The sequence below is a fragment of the Stegodyphus dumicola genome, chromosome 7 (assembly GCF_044657685.1).
Source record: "Stegodyphus dumicola isolate Sdum_Otavi_A_Nest chromosome 7, ASM4465768v1".
Lineage (NCBI taxonomy): Eukaryota > Metazoa > Arthropoda > Arachnida > Araneae > Eresidae > Stegodyphus > Stegodyphus dumicola.
In genome coordinates, this window is record NC_140774.1 from 87247415 (window position 1) to 87269461 (window position 22047).

The window sequence follows — 22047 nt, forward strand, 5'->3', positions numbered from 1 at the left end:
ATAGAAAACTTTAGAAATACCTCACATACAGCGTGCACAGAACTTTCTTGTCATTATTTTTTATTCGTTTTAAAAAATTTTAAATAAATTATTAGAATTTTTTCCGCATTCTATAAAGAAAAGGATAATTTACACTATCTCCTAGAGTAATATTTCATAAGTCTTCGTAAAAAAACTGAATAAATTTTGTTAAATCAAGCAATTAAATAGCTTAAATGTAGATAATAGATTTACTGACTAGTTAAAAATCAAATTGATAATAGTAATTAATTCAGGTATCTTATTTTTGGAAACGCCTTAGCCTAAACAGATCACTATCATCAGATTGCGGCAGTTACTGTGGAATGCCGAGTAAGAGATGATTAGAAACGCTTCTCAGAAGCAAAAGTCACGTGCATTTCCTTCGGAATGAAAAACAAGCGAGTCAAATTGAGCTGATATTATGTCATGCTCTTCATTTCACATTGATAGGATCGGAAACCGAAAATTAGGCACACACTTTTTCTCGGATAGAGAGCTTATCTACTCCATGCATGAGCTGATATGAAAGAATGCTATCTTCGAAAAACCGTGACTTAAACTAGTAGCTGATGCTGTATACGTCGGACTCTGTTATAACGAACATCAGACTGTCGATTATCAGCAAGCAATATTCAACGCTATAAACAAGACTTATTGTATACCTGACAGGCCAAATCCATACGGAAATACGGAAATACGAGAACCGATCTCCATGTAAGCAATTGTAAAGGATCCGCGGCCTGTTAAAAAATTCATAATAAAACCTCCAGAAAATCATCTGATTAGTAGAAGCGTCTTCATCTAAAGCTTGCTATATCTGTGATGATGTAATTTTTGAAGTGAATTACATAAAAATTAAAATTATCAAGACTTTTAACGCCTTTATTTTGTTACAGACATTATCGTGTTACCTTCTGAAGGAGGTAACACAATTATGACTGTAACAATTCCTCGTTTTAACCGAGTTAAATTAACTATCATCTTTCCAGATTTAAAGAAGACTTTGTTCCTTTAAAATTATTTGTAAATGAATGCAAAAATTTACAAAAATGCCTAACTAACGAATAGAAAAAATATCTGAAATTTTGAGGGAAACGTTTCTTTTTTTACGTACAGAAATTTATGAAGAAACTTAGTGTTATAATACTAAATAGGTTTGACTATTAGAAAATTACTCAATCCGGTTTAATTCTCTGCGGATGGGTTTGATACACGGGATTTTCGTGATTTTCGGCATGTGTAATACGAATAAGAGCAAATTTACCTCAAAAAGTCCTCCACGAAAAGATCTTAGGCAGATTGACATAATTAAACAACAATAACAACAGTATGAAACAACTATTATATAAAACGAAGTCTGTCGTGGAGAAAACTGCAGCGCGCTCTGTGATATATTTAGTTCCTTTTTAATCTTATAGTTATCATCTTGTAATACCATATATAAACGTAATTGGGTTCAATTTCCTGTTCATATTCCTTCTTGATGGGTATAGTTGTAAGCTATGTTGGCTACCGTATCGTTCGACTTGGGCTGAAGTGTCGGAGAAAGTGCGAATGTTTGTAAGTTTATAGTGCCTGTACTGCACGGGGACACTTATAATACTGGCTAGCCAACTGCCCTGTCTGATCACTTGATGGTAGGCGAAACAACCATACAACCCCTATCTGCCTTAAAGGAGAGGTGTCTACGTGGAGGTGTTTCTCCAAGAAACCAATCATGCAACCAGTTTGTTCGTCTGGGCTCAGGTCAATACTAATATTCACCGGTCTTAACCACTAGGCCACTAGTGGGGAGCTAATGCGGTAAGACAATACCAGTACGGACAAACGTAAAACTCTGATGTGCCGACCACATTGACCATAGCTGTTCATTTAGGCGTCAGCACTCTCTTATGTACAAATATGAGAGTAATGATTGTTTATAAATCAATAAAAAAATCCGTCGTTTTGTACATTGATGTATTTTGAAAAATTGAAAGGAAAGAAAAGAAAAAATAACTTTAATTTTTTTTTACATTTTTTTTTAAATCAATAACAGAAGCTCTTGTAATAGTTAAGGCACAGTATCCAGAGCATATATATATACATATACACACACACACACACTCACCTCCCTTACGTGATTTAAGTCTTTACCCGACCTTAATTTTCGTAATCGTTGGTCGTAGTTATATACCTCCATTTACAGAAGTGTTTTAAATGACTAAAATATTCATAGTTGGTCAATGTCAAATTTTAAAAAAATTAATTTTCGAAAAATAACGAAATCTAACATTTAATGCGGTCTCCCTGTTCCTGTACTTATAATTAAGAAAGTTTTATATTCGTCATGAAAAAAATGAAATTATTAGAAGTTTGATTCCATGCGACAAAAATGGACCAGGATGTTTAATCTCAAAATTTGCAATTTTTGATGCTATTTTAAACATGCCTTGATGAATCTATTAATTAAGTTAGTATAATTCGAGGAAATAAATCTATAGAAAGAGCAGCAGAAAATGTGTATAATTTAATAGGGCTAACAAAGAAGTCATGTGATATACACATCACATATTTAATATTGTGACAATAACAGAAATAATGTTATGAAGCTCTTAAATGAAAAGTATTTTATTGTATGGAATAATCTCTAAATTCATTCATTAAATTCTACACACAGAAAGGTAGGTATATCACCTAAAATTGGATTAAGTATACATACATATACATATGTATGTAACTATCTTAGTTTTTGTTTTATCTTTTTTATGACTTTTAACTTTCCCTTTGCCACTTCAGATCACAGCAAGTATGAATTCTGTCGATGATAACTGAATAATTTAGTACAGACTTCAATACCTTTGTTGTTGAAATGTTTTTTTAATCTTTCATTAATTCATTCATCATCAATCAGTCACTAATTTATCAATTAACTAATCAATCCAATCAAGCACTTTCAGGAATCTTGAATGTATATTGTGCGAAAGCTCGGATTATCTTAAAGGATTTCGCTCTTCTCTGAGAAATTTCTGTTAAGGAGGGAAAAATTAAGACTATCGTTTGATTTCTGCAAATCTACTGCTCGAAATGTCTATTTACATTTTCACGTTATTCTAAACCACCAGTATAAATCAATATACAAATTGCTAAGTACCCTCAATATTTTAGCTACATCTGGTTCTCAGTGGGCGAGTATGTCAAGACAAGACTTCGCTTGTCAACCTCTGAAGAATTCGGCCAGGTTTAAATACTGAAAATTCTATTAAAATGTATGTATGTATTCCGCACCTTCCCGTTGAGATCCATAAATCAAAACAGGTGAACTCAATGAATAAACATGAAAACTTGCATCCTCATTTGCAATCATTCCATGGTCTTCATTTAGCTGTGAGTAAGATTCTTTGGCTCGAGTTCGAGATATTTATAAGCACTTGTACTTTCTTGGAAACAAATTTTTAGATTCTCTATTTAGAAGGTAGATTAAACTTTATAATTTATAAAGCTACTATGTATTCTATGCTTCATACACATTTTGAATTCTTTATAGCAAATAAATTAAATCCCTATATTGTTATTTGGGTAATCAGACTCATCTTTGACTTATATTGGTGGTTTCTTTAAGTCGCCCCATTTTTTTGGGTGGGGGGTTGTACGCTTTTCATAAAAATATACATATCGCTCAATTATTTTTCAAAATATCATACTATCTTGAATTTGAAAAAGTATTCGTAAATTAACTTTTTCGAAATCAAAAACTGCTTTAAAATTTTGACTCGTGTTGAAAAGGAAATGTAATTAGCTTCAAAACATCAGATGAAAGAGAATGTCTAGCATGGAGCTTATTACTCTTAAATAATGTTAATTTTCAGATTAAGCTTCAAATTGTTCCTGCTTCCTCTTCTCTTAAACTGTTTTATTTCAGTGCGTTTAGTGCATTAAAATATTGTGGAAATCTACGCAGTGGCGTAAATAGGGGAATGCAAGGTATGCAGCGGCACAAGGGCCCAAAGCCCCAAAGTTTCCTTGCGTATCTTACTGAATTAGATATGTATGCATAAATTTTTAATTTGGATAGGAAACAGAAATTGACTTAATCTTGCTTCATAAAAACATAGAGGGGGTGTTTAAATATTTTCAGAATGATTTCGATAAAAAATTTAAATGCCAAACTATGTTTGGCAACAGCTTATTATTTGTAATGAGAAATATCGTTTCTTATTTTAAAATTTATTTTTCTTTCAAAATATCGCATATAAAGAAGTTCTAGATTGAAGAATATGCTTTCGCACTTCCCGAAGAGAAATATTTCTGTATTGTATTTCCAAAATGTTGTGAAATGCACGGTATTAAAATTTCGAAGTGAAAAATAAGCAAGATTATGAATCGGAAAGTAGAAAACCGTCAATCATTACTTTTTGAAATCTTTCTGACCAGATAAGGTTTTAAATAAAGGCTTGTAATTTATGTTGAATAAATAGCACTAGGTTTTGTATTTGGTATTGAAATTCAGTAATAATTTTTTTAAGAATTTTCAAATGATTTTAGGACCATTTAGACAGTTTGTATTCTTTAGACTGCGTTTCCTCAGTTTGCATTTTTTCGATAAATCCTTTTACTTAAAGTCCTAAAACATATATAGGTATGGACTAAGTTATTTAATATTTTTACTGCTTATTTAAAATTATATACTTTAAAGAAACTAGGATGGGTTTTGCAAAATACTGAAAAGAAAAATTACTTGAAATGAAAATGTGACTGAGATCCTATTTGTTTCAAAGATTTTACATAAAAAAGTGTTTTTATTTTTTTCTCAGAAACTAATTCATTAATTGCAAAATCGATCCTTGAAGTTATCAAGAACAAAAACTCTAATAAATACACAATAAAAAATCTGGGGAGGCTTTGAAAATTGTAAGAAGAAAGATATTTTAATCGTTAAATTTTTCTTCAAAAATTTTAAATTGAAAAAAATTACTGTCAATTTTTTTTCACATTAAAATCATTTTGCCTTACAAAACCATTTAATATTATTCATAAAAAATAGGTGAAAGTTCTTAAATAATAATAAAAAAAAAATTGAAAAGGTACTGAGACCCTTGTCGCGTTGAAGCGCGTCTGAGGGCTTTAGTTTTAATTTGAACAATATTTCTGGAAGACCCAGCATCAGATAACTTTGTCTGTACTTGTTTATAAATTTCCGTATATTGTACAGTTCCACCTAATTTTTGGACGCGATTGTTTCGTTGACAGTCCAGCGGGTAGTCATTTGCACGTCAGCCATGTAGTTTACTAAAATTAAGCGAAACGGGCAATAGCGCAGTGCAGTATGGAAAATCTCCCCATTCGCCCTGCTCAAGAGAGATAGGAGCATTCTAGCAAATTCCACTTTCAATTCCGACAAGCAGTTAATACTTGTTCGCCATGTGAATAAGACACGTTGGAAGAACCAGATTTCGCCGCCAGATGAATCTGCTCTTGTGAACGAGGCTTTAGTGATTGCGGCATAGACCCTGTGTCTCAGGTGTGAACGGAATTCCCACATTTTATTCCTTATGGCTATGTCTCTGTAAAGGTATATTAAAGGGCCTTTCCCACTGGGATTTATCTGAGCTAACGAAGTCAGTTCCATGTGTCGACTAGCTCCGCTGAGCCTGCAGTTCAGATTTATCAACTTGCTACCCTATGGGAAGAAACTGGTTTTGGAGATAGATCGGCTACGTCAGTTGTGTGTCAGATAAACCCCAGTGGGAACGGCCCGTTACGTCGCCGCCTGAACGCAGCCTTACAGTGAGAAATTAAAAATTAAAAGAGTGGAAAAAAAAAAAAAATAATAAAATCAACTCATGTAGAGAAAATTTTACGCTCGATATTTAAAGAAGAAATTCGATTTCTTTATCCAAATGGCTTTCAAAAAGAGAAACAAAAACTGATTTAACATGCTTCCATCAGCTAGAAATTTTTAGTATCGGCCTTAGCATAATTAACGATTAATAAGAATAATAAACTGAAGTAGTTAGGAAACTCAATTTTCAGTCATGTTTAGATTAACAGTCTTTCAGTATATAAAATATATAAAACATGCTGCTATGAATTTTAGTAAAATACGAATCAATTTCGTTTTAATTTTTTTTTAATTTTTTTTAAATTTTTTTTCTATTGACATACATTTATGTATCTCACTTTATTATTCTCTGAGCCATAAGTAGCGAAAAGTATGGAACTGAGATCTGTCATAAAGAACCTCTACTAATGGACGGGGAAAATGCTTTAAGCTCATATTTGTTTTCTCTATATTTCAAAAAGAAAAAAAAAAAGTAAATATTTAATACGTAATTAATATTTATTCAGTAATAAGATCATATTAAGTAACCAGTTATATTTTATTTGTAATAGCTTATTTTATAAATAATTAATATCATAAAAATCAACTCTATTGTTTAAGCAAAATAAATAATAATGTATAATTATTATTTTTATAATTCTATGTTTTAATAACTCTAATGTTAATGAGTTATAATGACTCTAATGTTAATGAGTTTTAATAACTCTAATGTTAAAGACAACTCTAATGTTTGTAACATTGAAAAATAAGTTTATTTTACTTATGAAATTTTAATTTTTAAATATTACATTAGTGTATTGATGCAATATCTCTCGTTTCTAATGTATTTTTTGCAGTTGAAGTATTTAGATCTACACTGCTGGCCGTTAAAATTGCAACACTAGGAAGGAAAGCAAATACAAAAATGATATTTATTGCATGTAAACAGTATGGCATAAAGGAAAAATTATTAAATTTTAAAGCAATTTGGGAGTTTACAGGGGTGCGAAAATAGTAGAAAGAGCTGCCACACCTGGCATCTAAAATGGCCCTTACCCGGTTAGGTATGAAGTCAAACTGAGCTTGGATGAGAGAAATGGGCAACTCATTCCATGTTGCTTCAGAGTCTATGCCACACTTCATCAACCGTATTAGCTGCAGAAGGGTGTCTCAGGAATCATAACCAGATGTTTTCAATGGATGACAGGTCTGGAGACAGTGCAGGCCAGGGCAGCAATCGAATACTCTGTGTTTCGAGAAAGGTCAGAACACGTCGTGCAACATGTGGTCTTGTATTATCTTGTTGAAAGGTGACATTTGGCAAGCCTCGACGATAGGGCACAGCCACTGAGTGCAAGATATCAGAAATGTACCGATCTGCGTTCAAATTACCGTCGATCCGAACTAGAGATGTACGTGCCGTGTACTCAATGGCTTCCCAAACTATCACACCATGTGCAGGGCCCTTATGCCGATATCGAATGCTAGCAGACGATGTGCTGTCTCCTCGGAGCCTCCAGACACGTATCCAGCCATCAGAATACAGCACACTGAAATGGGGCTCGTCTGAAAAGACGACATTGTGCCACTCCTGTACCCAGCTTTGTCGTTTGGCGTATCAGAGATGGCGTCTCTCTCTATGCTTGCATTGTCAAGGGAAGCTGAAGTAATGCTCACCCTGCTGATAGTTCACACTGCTGCAAACGTCGTCGTACCTTCCGAGCTGATACTGGGCGTGTTACAAACATACCCATTTCCTGACTAATGGTACGTGATGTGGTCGTACGGTTTTGCAGGGCTGACTTCACAATATGTCTGTTCTCTCGGGCGTTAGTCATGGGAGAGCGTTGAAATACTGCATGCCGTTCAGTATGACCCTCAGGAACCCATTGATTCTATATTTGCATGACAGTGGCTGAATGTCGACCATTGCGATGGGGGATATCATGGAATGATAATCCACACTCTCGATCCTGTCTCTGTCGAATTCCGACACTTGCTGGTAAGCATTTCTTCTTATTATTCGAGGCATAACACGATATTTATAGCAAAGTCAGATCTTACAAAGCGCTTTCCGAATGAGAAATCTACTACACAATTTTCTTTTATGCAGTGCTTAAGATGTCGTTTTTCTCTTTTGCGTCATCTAAATGTGCTGAAATACTAATCATTTGCATTAGAACTTTGCATTTTTTGCGCACAATACTTTTTATTTAAAAATTTATATTTATTCACAAGTAAAGCTGTATGATTATGCACTTCTGCCTCTTTCATTATTGAATGAAATTTGATAAATGAAATAATGAGAATACAGGGAAGTAACTTGAAAAACTAAGACTCTCTTTAGTGAGAGGTCCAGTAAATTAAAAAGGTGATTTAGACCCAACAATCATAGATTAGTCGAATTTTTTTAAATAATCTCTTCTTCGAGTTAGAGTAATATGTTTATAGGAGATAATCGTTTCTTATATTACGCATTGTTAATGCTCAGATTTTTCAAGTTGTCTATTATTTGGGTTCAAATAATCATATTCGCAGAAAAAACATATTTTAATGTTATCGAGTTCGAATGATCAGAGATTATAATTAATAATCAGACATTACAATTTAGACTTCGAATAACTGTCGATTATTAGAATTGTATATTTTATTATTACTCGAACTTCTAAACTAATTTGGAAGCAGGACCACTTCTGAGTTGGAGTATACATTAAAAATCAGGTGACTGATAACATTCGTAAATTTTTGCATTATAAACATTCTACTACATGAAGTGATAAATCGATTACTCTGCTCTTGATTCAGATGTTTTTAAAGCCCCTAAAAATGAAACTTATTAAAAAAATGCTCTTTTTCTAAAGGGCAGACATTCATTAATAATTCTAAGTACCAAGGTGAACGAATGAACAGAAAAAAAAGAACGGAGATCCTGATAAAGCAACCTGAATGTCCGGTAATTACACGGAAGCTCATAAATCAACAAATAGGATAAGAGACTCATAATTGGTGCTCCATTGTTCTTTATGGTACATCTATCAGATTGAACAAATTCCGGGAAAATTGGGGATTAGATTGCTTTCTACCTACCTTTCGGGGAGAAAACATCTTTTGTGAAATTCAGCGAAATGTAATCGCTAGCGACGACGTTATTGTTAACACTAGTCAGTTATTAGTGATCTTTCAAGGAGAAGATTTACGGAGAGCACAACAGACACTAAATGATAATTTCAATATTAAACTACAAAAATAAAGATTAATTACTGTACAAAACTTTTGCCATTTTGACATGATGGTAGATAAATTAGCTAAGATAATCTTGGACTCAGATACGGATCCCAGAGAAGGCATGAATCTGTGTGCGCATATGAGACATGGAGACACTTAAAGTATTGTCGGGACGAAAATGATCTCGAGAGGCTGATGATAGAGCAAGAGGGGCAGAAGACCATCGGATTCGTTGCCCGGGATACTTTTCTGTTATAACTGGGACAAGCTTTCCCTTTCTGGCGGCGCAGCTCAGTCGCTTCTGTGGTACACTCTGGCAAAATATTATGCATTGAGTGGTAAGTGTCCGGCCATTTGAAGTAATATCAATAAGAGCATGCAAAATTCATTCGTAAATGCTAAAGTTTTTAGAAAAGTTTTGAAATCATGAAAATAAAATTGAGAGAAGAAAGTTGAATAACGGAGTTTAATTTCTATAATGCAGATATTAATTATAATTTTCTTTCGTTTAAGTAGTTCTTTTTATTTTATTTGACTTCGAATATTCTCAGTCATTTCATTTAAAGTAGTGAATGTTCAATTTGTCATGACCCACAGCTCTTAAAAATGTTCGATTAGTAATGCTACATTAAATACAAATGAAAAGGTTCATATAATACATGATGATGAATGAGTCTACCATTCATCATCAAAAAATAAATAAATAAAACAAGAGATATACTTTTATCGCACCCTCTGAAATTCCAGCTCTTTATCTGAGACTAAGAACTTCAGAGTAAAGAATGAAAAGATCATATAATGCTGAAATCCAAATAGTTAATATTACCGTTTGATTCATATTAAGAATATGGTATGATTTTAAAATACGTGATATCACGAAATAATTTAAGAAGTAAATAAAGGTAAAATTCATTCAAAAATCGAATAGTTTTGAAATTTGAGAATAAAAAATTCATTTTACTTCATCGTTTAAACTGGCAAAAAGAATTACCTACAATAGTAATTTGCATTATTTAATTACCATAACTAATTTATAGTTATTAAAGCATTCATTTTATGGTTTATGATATCGTAATTTACCGCATCGGTTTAACTAGTCATTATTAATATACTATCATACAGCATTTCAATAACATATGATACGCCGTAGGAGTTATTGATATCTGATATGACCATATAAATACTTGTATTAACAGGTCAGGTGATCAGGTAAATTCCGAACTCCTGGGCGCTTTTTTCTCAAATTTCGGCTTAGGTTTAAAAAGGTAGGATAAACTAATATCGTTCGATACGAAATTTGTCTGAATATCACTCGGCGCAAATCGGTATTACTACGCCGGGAAAGGAGTGAAATGAGAGTGAACAAACAACAAAATATGATGGATATGATGTGCTCAGCTTGATGTGCACAGGATCTGTGTATTTTCTTCTTTTGTCAAATGACGAAATATTTCGGTACGGTTGTGCTTACGTGCATATGATACTAAGTAGTAAACTACTAAGTAGGAATTGTAAAGATTTCAAATTATAAAAATCCAGCGTAGCTGAATTACCAATCAACAAGGATTAAAGGTTTACTTATTTTATTCCTTTCTCCTTTTATAAAATATTTCCCTCTGTTATTATAAGCATTTAAATAAAGGGGGAATGGCTTTTCAAGACATTTAAAGGGGAGGGAAAACGTTTAAAATTTGTACGGTGCTATATGATTATGTTCTATTTTTGTAACAGATAGCAGGATTTTACTCTTACATAAAGAATTTTTTCTTACGAACTAACAGCACAGTTAGGAAAGTTGAATTTCATAAAACATGGTCTTAGAAACGTATTTTATTGATTATTCTAATGGCAAAAATCAGTAAAGAAAGCAGCATTGAACAAATTGCTGACAGCGTTTCTATTTTAATTAACCCGAAGCCCAATTTCGCTATTTTCTTGGATTCTGCTGACGACAAAACCATAATAAAATGTACATCTATAACGCAATGCATTAAAGCACTTTTAAAAAGTTTACACTTATTTTAGTTTACTGTGGTATCTATGTTAATAACAAATGGAAAATGACGCGTAGTTATAATTTGGGTAACAAATGAAAAAGGTGTTCTATCACATAAAATAAGGAGTGGTTCCTGTTTTGATACAAAGTGATTTCCTTCTCAAAATAAAAATAATGAACAAAATTTCCAAAATCTCTTTTAAATATTTTTTCTTATTTATTAATTTTTTTTAATTTTGAAATTTAGAAGTATAGTAAATTTTGCGCATATTTATATATTTCTCGCCCTATAAATTATGAAAGGCCGATATTGAAATAAATAGCAACAATACAGTTTGTTATTGTAATGTATTACTTTCTACGCAGACTTTTTTAAACTCCAGGACATACCAGGGTGCATATTTTTGTCGTTTTCTGATGTGTCATCTTCCACTTCCCCTATGGCAGATAGCTTTTGGGTATTTTAGTAAGTTAATTAACGTAGCTTTGTTTAAGCCATGTCTTTCTATGTTTATTTATTTTTTTTTTCTTAAAAAAAAAAAAAAAAAAAAAGAAAGAAAGAAAGAAAAGGGAGGGGGAAAAAAGAAATTTTTTTTTATTGAGTTGAATTATTTAAACTTTGTTCCATTTATTATTGTCACTTAGTTCCTTATTATTTTTAATATTCGTATTTAAATAGTTAAATAATATAATTTCTCCTGATAGTGATAAAATAATGCTAATAATAACATAATTTCTGCGGACAGTCATGAAATTATACTAAAAGATAGAGTTATTATTTGTATATCGCTTTATCAGGAAACAAAAAAGTATGCGAACACACGTTTTGTATATTGCAGTCAAAATAAATTTGAAACTGGGATAAAATTTACATTTGTTATTAACATAGATATGATACCAGATTACGGATTTTGGCTTATTATTATCATTACTTAGCATAAGTAACCACAAAGAATTAAAATGCAATGTATATTATCTTTATACTATACAGTGTTTCCAAATCTTAATAACGAATGGGCTTCACCGGCGCAGAATTAAGTTAGTAAATTGGAAGTATTCCGTTTCAGTTACCCTTCTAATTGGATGGCTCAATTTAAAAAATACGTTATAGTCTTTATTATAATTAAAAATATAATTTGACGTGTATGAATACATGTATTTTCTTACATGACGTCTTGTAAGAATATTAAGTTTAAAAAAGTTAAAAGAGTGTAACGTTTAATATTGAATTATTTCTTTCTTACCACAAGAAATAGTAATTTAAATTTTTTTCTAAATTCTAAATATTTTTGCGTCTTACTGCGTGTTGTCGTGAAGCTGAAATAAATAAATTCCACTGAATTTTAATTATTAGTTTTTATCACATGCTATATTATAACCTCTGGGAATTAGGAATCTTAGTTTCTTGTCTTTTTCACAAACCGAAATTTTAATCAAAACTGTTCTATATTTTTATCTAAAAATGCAAAAGTATGCTTTCAATCTCATCTTGTTAATAACTTTATATTCACGATTAGAGTCATGTCGTATTACGAAAATCATAATTACAAAGAAGAATAAAAAGAGAAGAATTAAAGAGAAATATCAGAAATAACTTTTTTAATTAATTACTGAAAAAAATTAACCTTCGTTCATAATTGTTATGTTATAAATGAATAGAAGTAAAAGTATGCCTGCAGATCAAACAGCATTAATTTACAAATCGAAAGAAAAATAAATTCATGAAATTGAATAAACTCGAATTTCATTAATTCTGCTTATTCCATAATTATGAATTGAAATAATTTAATTCCTTCATTTTGCACGTAAGATTAGAATCGAGGAAAGAAATCAAAAAATCTTTTTCCTCTTTCGTGTAGCGAAATCTCAATCTTGCTGCTTTTCTGTATAAATGTATAAATTTTGTTCTTCTAAGATACATTTAAATTTTAAATGTTGAATAAAAAGAAATGGCAAAATTAAATATTCGAACGGGAGATATATTTAGGCACTGGATTTTACGTTGGAAAATCGTGCTAGTTAAGTTTTAAAAAATCTTAATATAAGCAGTCTATTTACATTTTTGAGAGAAAGAGGTTTGTAAAGTTTCATTAAAAATTTGGTATTTAATAATGCTATTATATAATTATTAAAAAATAATGATGATATATTTGTTTACTGATGAAAGTTAACTAATGAAACTTTTCTTTAATTTTTTTTTTTTTTTTTTTTTTTAAAGAAACTTTACTCTTGAACTTTTGTAAGGCTGCTAGAAGAGTTCAGAGCCAATGGGACACTTAAGGACACTTACCTATACAAAAAATTAAAATCAGTAAGCTCAACTTAGTTTAAGTGAAAAATCTTGTTATCATATAGTTATAACATTTCATGCATTATATTGTATGCGGATACCATCTCCGTAGAAGATAAAATAATTCCATGCTTGTCAATTTCATATAATAGTATGCAGCACATTCATAAATATAATGAGAAAGAATTTGAATGAAATTTTTATGTTCATCTCATTCGTAGATAAAGAATTGATTACTTGGTTACCTAAACCTGGTTTTTCAATTAAGTTGGAACAAAAATCAAAATAAAATATAATACACTTAAAATTAGTTATATGTTACTATATTGCGTTATTTGTCGCAGCGGTTTTCATTTTTTTCCATTCGTATTTGTGTACGCATGTAAAGGTGTCTGAATGAATCGATGCCTCCAAAGTGCGAGATTAAATCACATATTCTGATACTATACATGTACACTGCCATAAATGACACAACTTTTTTTAAGTTAACTTTAATCATCATATTTTAACAAAGAATTTCAGCAAATGTTTTAAATTCAATTTGAAGAGATTTAATAAATTAACGAATTTTTTACTTGGAGGAAGTGCGATTCAGCTAAACATCTTTAGACCCCTTTGGAATGGTGGAACCGCTATTCCAAATAGCATAACATATTAGCATATTATTATTATTAACTTTTGCTTATATTAACGCATTTGGTTTTCATTTCCGTTTCTATTTATTAACTTTTGCGCAAATTAAATTTTTTATCTTCATTCCTGTATGATGAAGCCACAAACCAAAAATGAAACTATTTTTCGCAAAAATGTCCTTTATTTCTTCGATAAGTAAAACAGTAAAAATAGAATACATTAAATTAAAATGAAGAAAAAGATTTAACTTGGCAAACATGTAGAAACCATTAAGTTTTTTTATTATTATTATTTTAAGCAGGAAACATGAAAAATCATTTGTGGCCTCTCCGGAATTCTAGCTATAAACTTCTAATTTAGTGGCTGGACATGATAATCACTCATATCATGAGAGTGCGTACTAGGAAATGCGATAATTCCTTACATTCTCCCTCAGTTTAAGTTCGGCTAAAGAGAGGCACGAGACTTAATCGACTGAATCCAGGTGGTAGCAAATTATTCTGCACCGTATTTAAGCTGGGACACCATTATAGAGACTACTATAGTGTTTGAAGAAAATGACATATTAATGAAATAATTAATTAATAAGTAGAAAAGTTAAGCAGAAAATATAAATTATGCCTTATCCGGAATTCGAGGCACAGATCTTCCAATTCGTTAAATGGGCGAACTAATCACTTATATTATTACAGCATGGACTAGAGGAAGTTATAATACCTTACAAGGAAGATTAAATATTTAATTGGGTGAAAGTTATTAATAAAATTAAATTTCTTTATCAAAAATGAAATTTCAAGTTCCGAAGGTTCATGAATTTAGCAAGTGCCAATGTTCGATTTCTGTTGGATCCCCCCCCATGTTAGTACGAAACAAACCACCATTGGAAGAATACTTTCCAAATTAAATGCCGTGTAAATAAATGGGAAAAAAATCATTATGAACTCGTTTCCTTCGGTTATGCAATCTCCTTAAAAAGTCCTTTTTATTTTGATAATTTAACTTAATTTTTAGCTCTGAATCCCAATTCCTTCTTCAAGTCTTTACTTGTTAACTTACCCTTTATATATATTTCTTACATATATAATCAATATGCTGAGGGAGGGGGTATAAATTTTAACTTTTTTTTAAATATAAAATAACATTACTTTCTACGGCTTTCCTCCTCTGGCCCAACTTTGGTTATAACTTCGGACTGATGTCACTAGCAAAAGAGAAAGGGGTTCCGTTAGGAAATATGAGCAATGTAAGAATCCTCTTTTATCAAGAGCAATTCAAAAATCTTTCACCTACATGTATTTCGCTTCATAATCCATTATTCATTGTAAATTACTTTGTAAGTATTAACTCAATTAATCTTAATGGTTGCTGAAATCAAGTAATAAGTTTAATGCACGGAGATCAGTAATAAATATGATGATATATAACAGTTATGGCTAAAGATCTAAGGTACATCAACAAAGTACGCCTGGCTAATATATTTTTTTCTGCTGTTGGAATAGCCATTAACATACACCATGGTATTCAGAAATGGAATTATATTTATACTTTGAAGATTAGTACACAGTTTGAAACTGTCTAAAATTTTTATACGCATAACGCAAATAAAAAATTAAAATTATTGAATTTTCGAAATAGTGTAAAGAAGCATGATTTCTGTTTCAAATCATACTTCAGCAAAAGTATGGCTTTTTACATCGCGATCCGTATTCAATTGCTAAAGAGCCCAAACTCATGTGGCTCGGAAGTTTAAAGCAATAGCGCAGGCTGCGACTCGACAGCTACGCAGTCGCAAGCTGCAAACGTGTATTAAACGATCGTGCTTAGCCTACAGCGAAAAATGTGCTTAATATCGTACAATTAATTACGTTGATCTAATATTTGCATTTAAGGAATATCGTAATAAACGAATAAAATTCATTGTTCAAGCGAACGATAATAATTATATTAAATTGTTTAAAAGGTATAAAGCATATATAATGATTATTTAGGTAGATACAAATAGATAACGGATACTCTTTCAATTCACAATATTCCGGTGATTAAAAATTAAGTTTTGATCTCTATCAGATGATTATGGGCAGAAGTAAAACTTAATTTCTAAAACAACACAAGCTATCATAATATTTTATGAAAACAGTGAAACCACCAGGAAACGTCAATTTTCCCCTCTTGCAAATGATGATAGTAATAATAGCACTGTTTTCTAATTGTTTTCCGAAAAGTGGCGAGAAAATGCATTAAATTCATTACTGTCATTCGCAAACAGGAAACCCGACATAGCTAGCTACGTTGGAAAGAGATTTTACTAAATCTGCATCAAAAGCAAAAAATTTGAAATTAAATTTTGTAATTTAAATTTTTGTTTTATTTAATTAATCGAAATGAATAATATGATGATGATGTAGTCCTCAAGCATATCATAAACCACATGTTCTCTGTATCGGGCTTTCGTTGCTTTATGTGCTTTTGTAAAAGCCGAAAACAAAGAAATAATTAATAACACTATTAACCCATTTTTTAACATTGCATTTTCACTTTTGTAAATATGAAACTTAAAATTAAATCTTAATTAGAGTTTTATGTTACTATCTGAAGCTACTGATATAGCTAAATGAGCTTCGAAGCTTTACTAGTTAAAAACCGCTTTCAAGAACTTTTCATATTTGTGCATTGATGGGTATGCATGCTAATAAGTAGACATTATCTGTCACTTACCTCTCAAATAGCTTGAAATGTTTTTACGTCTTAATATACATTCTAGAATTGCACGCCAATGCAAACTGTTTTATTAACAATGATAAATAAGCACAAATGTAGTTTAATAAACTAGCTAGTAATTAGATGGTTAAATTTTCATCGAAATTTTACCATATCAGCTTTTTATAGCTTTTTAAATCGATTTTTTTTTTTTTTTTTTTTTTTTTTTTTTTCAGGTTGTTTAAGAAGCTGAAGAAACTCAGCATATATTTTGGAAATTTCTTTAAAACTGAAAATTCTATTTTTAAGAGATAACCGAGAATTCACAGACAAAAAGAAATGGTATGTCTTTTGTACATCCTTCAGCTTCTTCGGGTAACGCATTTTTTATTGATATAAAATGATAATTTTTTTTATGAAATTAATTTTGAAATTTCAGAATTGCTGTTAAAGGAGGCGGAACAAAAACTACAATTCTAGCCACTGTATTTTTAAAGATAGGCCGATTTGAAAAAAAAAAAAAAAAAAAAAAAAAAAAAAAAACTGTTTAGTTGAAACCCTGAGTACAGTTTTAGAAATCTTTAGAATGATTTAACATAATAAACTCCTTTTTTTTTTAACCTGGGAAGCAATGTTTTTTAGAGAAATGTAGCAACCGCTTAATTTTAAAAGAAACCTGACACAAGGTATTTTAATGCAATTAAAAATGTGTACATTTACAATTGATTTAAAGAAATTTTTCCAAAATCATCTGGTTTTGCAAAACTGAATCTTTAAAACTGTGTTTTCTGAAAACAGTTTAAAATTTTATAACTCAAATATCAAAAAAAAAAAAAAAAAAAAAAAAAAAAAAAAAAAAAAACTGATAAGAAAATATTCCGGTTTAGAGAGAATTTCGAATAGATTCCGCTGTGTTTTCTTATTAAATATGAACCAAAATCAAATTTTATCATTTTAACAGTTTTTCGTTAAATTGCGTTTTTTAATTGTATCAGATGTCTTATAGCATCCTCGGCATACATTTCATAAATTAAGCTTTTAATAATAATAATAATTATAATAGAAGAACATAAATTAATAAAACTTTCAAAGATATTCTACAAAACGACGTTACAAATAAAAATATTAATATAGCTGTTGCAATCGGAAGCATGTTATGAATTTCAAATTATGTTTATTTTTAAAAATTTATTAAAAAATCGAAACTTACCGAGTTGTTTTTACATGATAAAATATCACCTATTTCCTATTTTCTGTCCACCGCACATCTCATTGTCCATTCTACTCATGATGCATATAACTTACGCTCGATTATGAAGGGCATATTCCTTCTTTCCCCCGGACCAGATTCCCCCATGACGAAATTATGACCCCCATTTACCCCCTTGTCCTGAATCCAGACCACAGAAGTAAAAAAAACACGACATTCCACTCCAACTGTCATGTGATCTCTGTCCGGTAGCGCCACCTATTGGAAACCGGGAAAAAAAAAAGTTGTAAGAAATTTTTATCTAAGATTGTCACTAGAGGACACTGCTATCGCACATCAATCAAAGCGACCCAGGCGGTCCACCATTGGCTGATGGGAACCGCCTCTTTCCCCGGCAGGGGATCACCTGCAATTAGCGCCGGCTCAATGGGCGGTACCCACTGGGTGCCGCCCCCTTCTGCCACTTATTGGCCTGCCGTTTGGGGCCGGCCAGATCTCTAACCACAGCTATTGAGCCAGGTTTGTGTGGCTGCCCGCTCCGCAGTCTCTTCCCAAAACTGTGTCGGATTGCAGTGCATGCTGATCGTTTGCAAAGAGTAATTTGCCGTGTTCCAGCCTTCTTACATTCGTATTCCGTGACTCGCTACAACAAAAGAAGGCTGCGTATTCTGACTTTTTTTTTCGTTTTTCTTTTGTGTGTGTGTTCCGTTACTGAGGACCTTTTCATCCACGGGGTGTACCTGTGTCAGCGACAAAAAATTTTTACTCTATTTTATAATTTTTTCTCCGTCTTTTATATATCGCTCCTTTCATCGGTCTTTGTTCGCTGTTCTCCACAAATCAAAGGAAACTGTATACTTTTTCCTACATGGCTAGCGCCACTATTGGGGTAAGTGCTCATTTTGTCATCTTCATAAATAACGCCGCTTTAGCTCACTTCTTGCGTTCTTTGTTTACTTTTTTTTTTTTTTTTCATTTCTATTTAAGACACTTTGAAAGGGAATCGTTATTTAAAAGCTGATGCGACTTAACTTATTGCAGACAAAAATTTTTATCATTATTTTAGATAAAAGTACTTTTATCATTTGTCAATCAAAGAATTGTTTCAAACACAATAAAGCGAAGCGACGTCAACCATGTTTTAACTTTATCTGAACATCTGAAAGTTTAGAACTGAAATTTTTAAAATCTAACCTTAAACTGGTTATTTTTGTTAACTAAATGGATACTTAAAGAATTAACTTAAAATTTTAGTTCTTTCTATTTTCTAAATGCATTCTCATTTGCATGAGAGCAAATTTATTATGCATATGACATACATTTTTTTTGAGGGGAGGAGGGAATCTATAACATGATCGAGTATATCTTGATGTATTAAAGTTATGTAAAAAACTAATATAAGTATATGAGTTTATTATGGTCCTGAAAAGTTGACATTCGGAAGTTAATCACACGTCTAGCTTCTGCAAATAATAAATTGTCGAACGTTTCATAACATACAAGGATTCAAGGTATATTTTCTTTTTTTTTTTTTTTTTTTTTTTTCTTTTACTTTGTGAGTAGATTTATTAATATACAATAGTCGGATATATACAATATATTAATTTGAAATATATTGCACAAGTGATAACAAATTTATGAACTCTATGGAGAAACCTAAAAGAAGGAAACAAGAATGTGTTGTATTTATTTGACTTCTTGAACACAGAGCTTTTTTCCTCAAGTATTTTTTTTAATCGAAACATATGATGAAAAAGAATGTTTCTTTTAATTTTTTTTACTGAGCATTTCTAATTTTAAATCTATTGTTCTTTCACAGTTCATCTCATACATTTAAATTTTTAACGTATCTTCATACTTTTCCTCAATTTTCAAACGATATATTTCAGGTAGTTGCATAGCATTTTATAGACAAAAATTATTTTTGTGAGTTGTGTTCAAAAACAAAATGTGTTATTAAAATAAAATGAATAAGACCGACTTGATCATAATTCACAAATCTAAGGTTATATTAAAAATTTGACAGTAATGATGAAAACAATGTGTTAAAATAAATACTTACCTTGAATATATAAAAATAGCCATTTTTTTTAAAGAATATACTTCGCAATTGTTTTTCAGAATGGAATCGTAGAAATAAGTTCTTCATGAGTCATTTGTATGTTCTTTTGATAAATGCTACGCTAATTATATTAAATAGATTTATCTCGTATTTATAACAACGAACCTTTAAGTTTCGCGATAATGATCATTGAATGTGTTTCAGCTTAAATATAAAAATATTAATTTCTCAAAATTTTAAAATTTCTTTAAATATGAGAAATTTAAAGTTACTTCTAGATTGAAGTTGCATCTACAGCTATAATATTTACTGTTAAAATGTTTTGCTTATAAAGCATTCATCGCTACTTATAGTATTATTAACACCATTATATTTTATTATTATAAATTTTAAATATAAGACTAACGTTTTATCTTCATCATAAAGTCCTTTCTTGCCTTTCATATACTGATGTCAATGCACTGACATTAATTGTAAAATTATATTAGGACTACAATATTAACATGCTTTTATTGACATAGATTTTTATATTTCCCATTAAAATTCTTATAACGGATACATATAAATATGATTCGAGTATGATTTTGTTTATGTCTTTATTAATATTATTATTATTTGAACAACAAAATAAATAACATTAGCATTTTATGATATGCATCATTCATGTGCACTGCCTTTATAATACGGCAATGAAAATTATATATCTATATTCACGAAATACCATTTCAAAAGCATGTCTGAAAATTATTTTAATTCTAGCCGTAAGTTCTGAATTTTTTACTTTTTGTGATTTACACTAATAATAATAATAATGTAAGGCACTTCAAATTATTTGGAAAAAAATAGCTGAATTCGGTACAATTCAGTTTGCATACATTGACAGAAAAGTAATATTTCGATTAGTTCTTGTTAAAATGTATTGACTTAGCTTTTAAATGTAATTATTTTAGTAATTTTCCATTTCTTTTGCAAAAGAGAAATTTTTTTTAACTAAATTGAGTATCAGATTCACAAGATGGAAAACTAAATTAATAAAAAATAAATAAAATCCCAATTAAGCATTGTGCTTATTGGAATTAGAGACTAAGCAAAGTAGTATTATGCATAAATGTATTTGCAAGGTCTGTAAACATTTAAAAAAAGGTAATCTACCAAAGATAGGCAAAAGTTAATGTCTTTACCGTTGCTTATTTTATTTTTAAAGCGAAGCGAAATTTTTGTTTTTGTAATAGTAAATATAAATAGTTATAGTTGCAAATGTCAAAAATAATTCTGATTTCTGTTAAAAAAATATATCTGCTATTCTCAATTTTATAATTATAAGAAAAAAAAGTTTTGGGATCTTTATATTAATATAAAGAAGATACATTATTTTTTATACATACATAACTATTAGACAGATAGAGATTAAACGATACATAGTCATTAGATAGGTATCACACTAATTTATATGCATTTTCTTTTTAATGTAATTTGGAAGGCTCTATATCTGTTGTTAAATACTTTAGATACGGCTATCTATATGATGTTAATGAATTAAAATAATTGATTACATATGCGGGATTCCATTTAACAGTTAATTTGCTCAAAAGCACGAAAATTAATCAATTATAAGTACAATTAAAATTTTTAAATTCTAAAAACATTCTCAAGAAACTTAAAATAAATCAAAAATAACTTAAAGTGACAGAGTAATTAAATGAAACTATTCACTTATTTAAGGTTTAAAATTTAAGGGACTTGTCGATTAATTATATTGTCACTTTAAGTTATTTTTTATTTATGTTAAGTATCTTGAGGATGTTTAAAAATTATTATTTTATTTATTTATTTATTTATTTTTGCTGTTTTTTACTATGTGCTTTTAATGTATATATAAGAAGATTTTACAGTCTTTAGAACAAAATTTTATAGGCGACATCAAGAAATAACACTAACATAAGGAGCTCAATATTGTTAAACAAACCAAATCATTAAATGCTCATAAACTAACCTCAAATCTTTATAATGAGATATTTTTTGAGCAGCTTTTAAAGCAAGTCTTGTGTCTAGAAGTATGATGTGTAAAACTGCATGTTTTTGTACATGTACACAAAATATATATCAGGTGTCG

General features: G+C 30.4%; 1 protein-coding gene and 1 long non-coding RNA gene across 10 annotated transcripts in view; one reads left to right on the forward strand and one right to left on the reverse strand.

Annotated features, from left to right (window-relative positions):
- Positions 1-18036, reverse strand: part of LOC118193778 (uncharacterized) — a 56758-nt gene extending 38722 nt beyond the window's left edge. The window contains exon 1 of one of the 2 annotated variants that reach the window (XR_015041876.1): positions 17873-18036. This is a non-coding gene — a long non-coding RNA (uncharacterized LOC118193778). The remainder of the gene's footprint in view (positions 1-17872) is intronic. The other variant, XR_015041877.1, reaches the window with a different exon arrangement.
- A 330-nt stretch (positions 18037-18366) lies between these two features.
- The window catches only part of Sp1 (transcription factor Sp8), a 127573-nt gene continuing 123892 nt past the window's right edge, over positions 18367-22047 (forward strand). For 6 of the 8 annotated variants that reach the window (XM_035369850.2, XM_035369846.2, XM_035369847.2 and 3 more), the window contains exon 1: positions 18367-18761. Coding sequence is in view for 2 of the 8 variants with exons in the window: in XM_085820563.1 (XP_085676689.1) it covers positions 18741-18761 (21 nt within the window). In the remaining 6 variants the exon portion in view is untranslated. The remainder of the gene's footprint in view (positions 18762-22047) is intronic. The other 2 variants (XM_035369849.2, XM_035369852.2) reach the window with 1 other exon arrangement.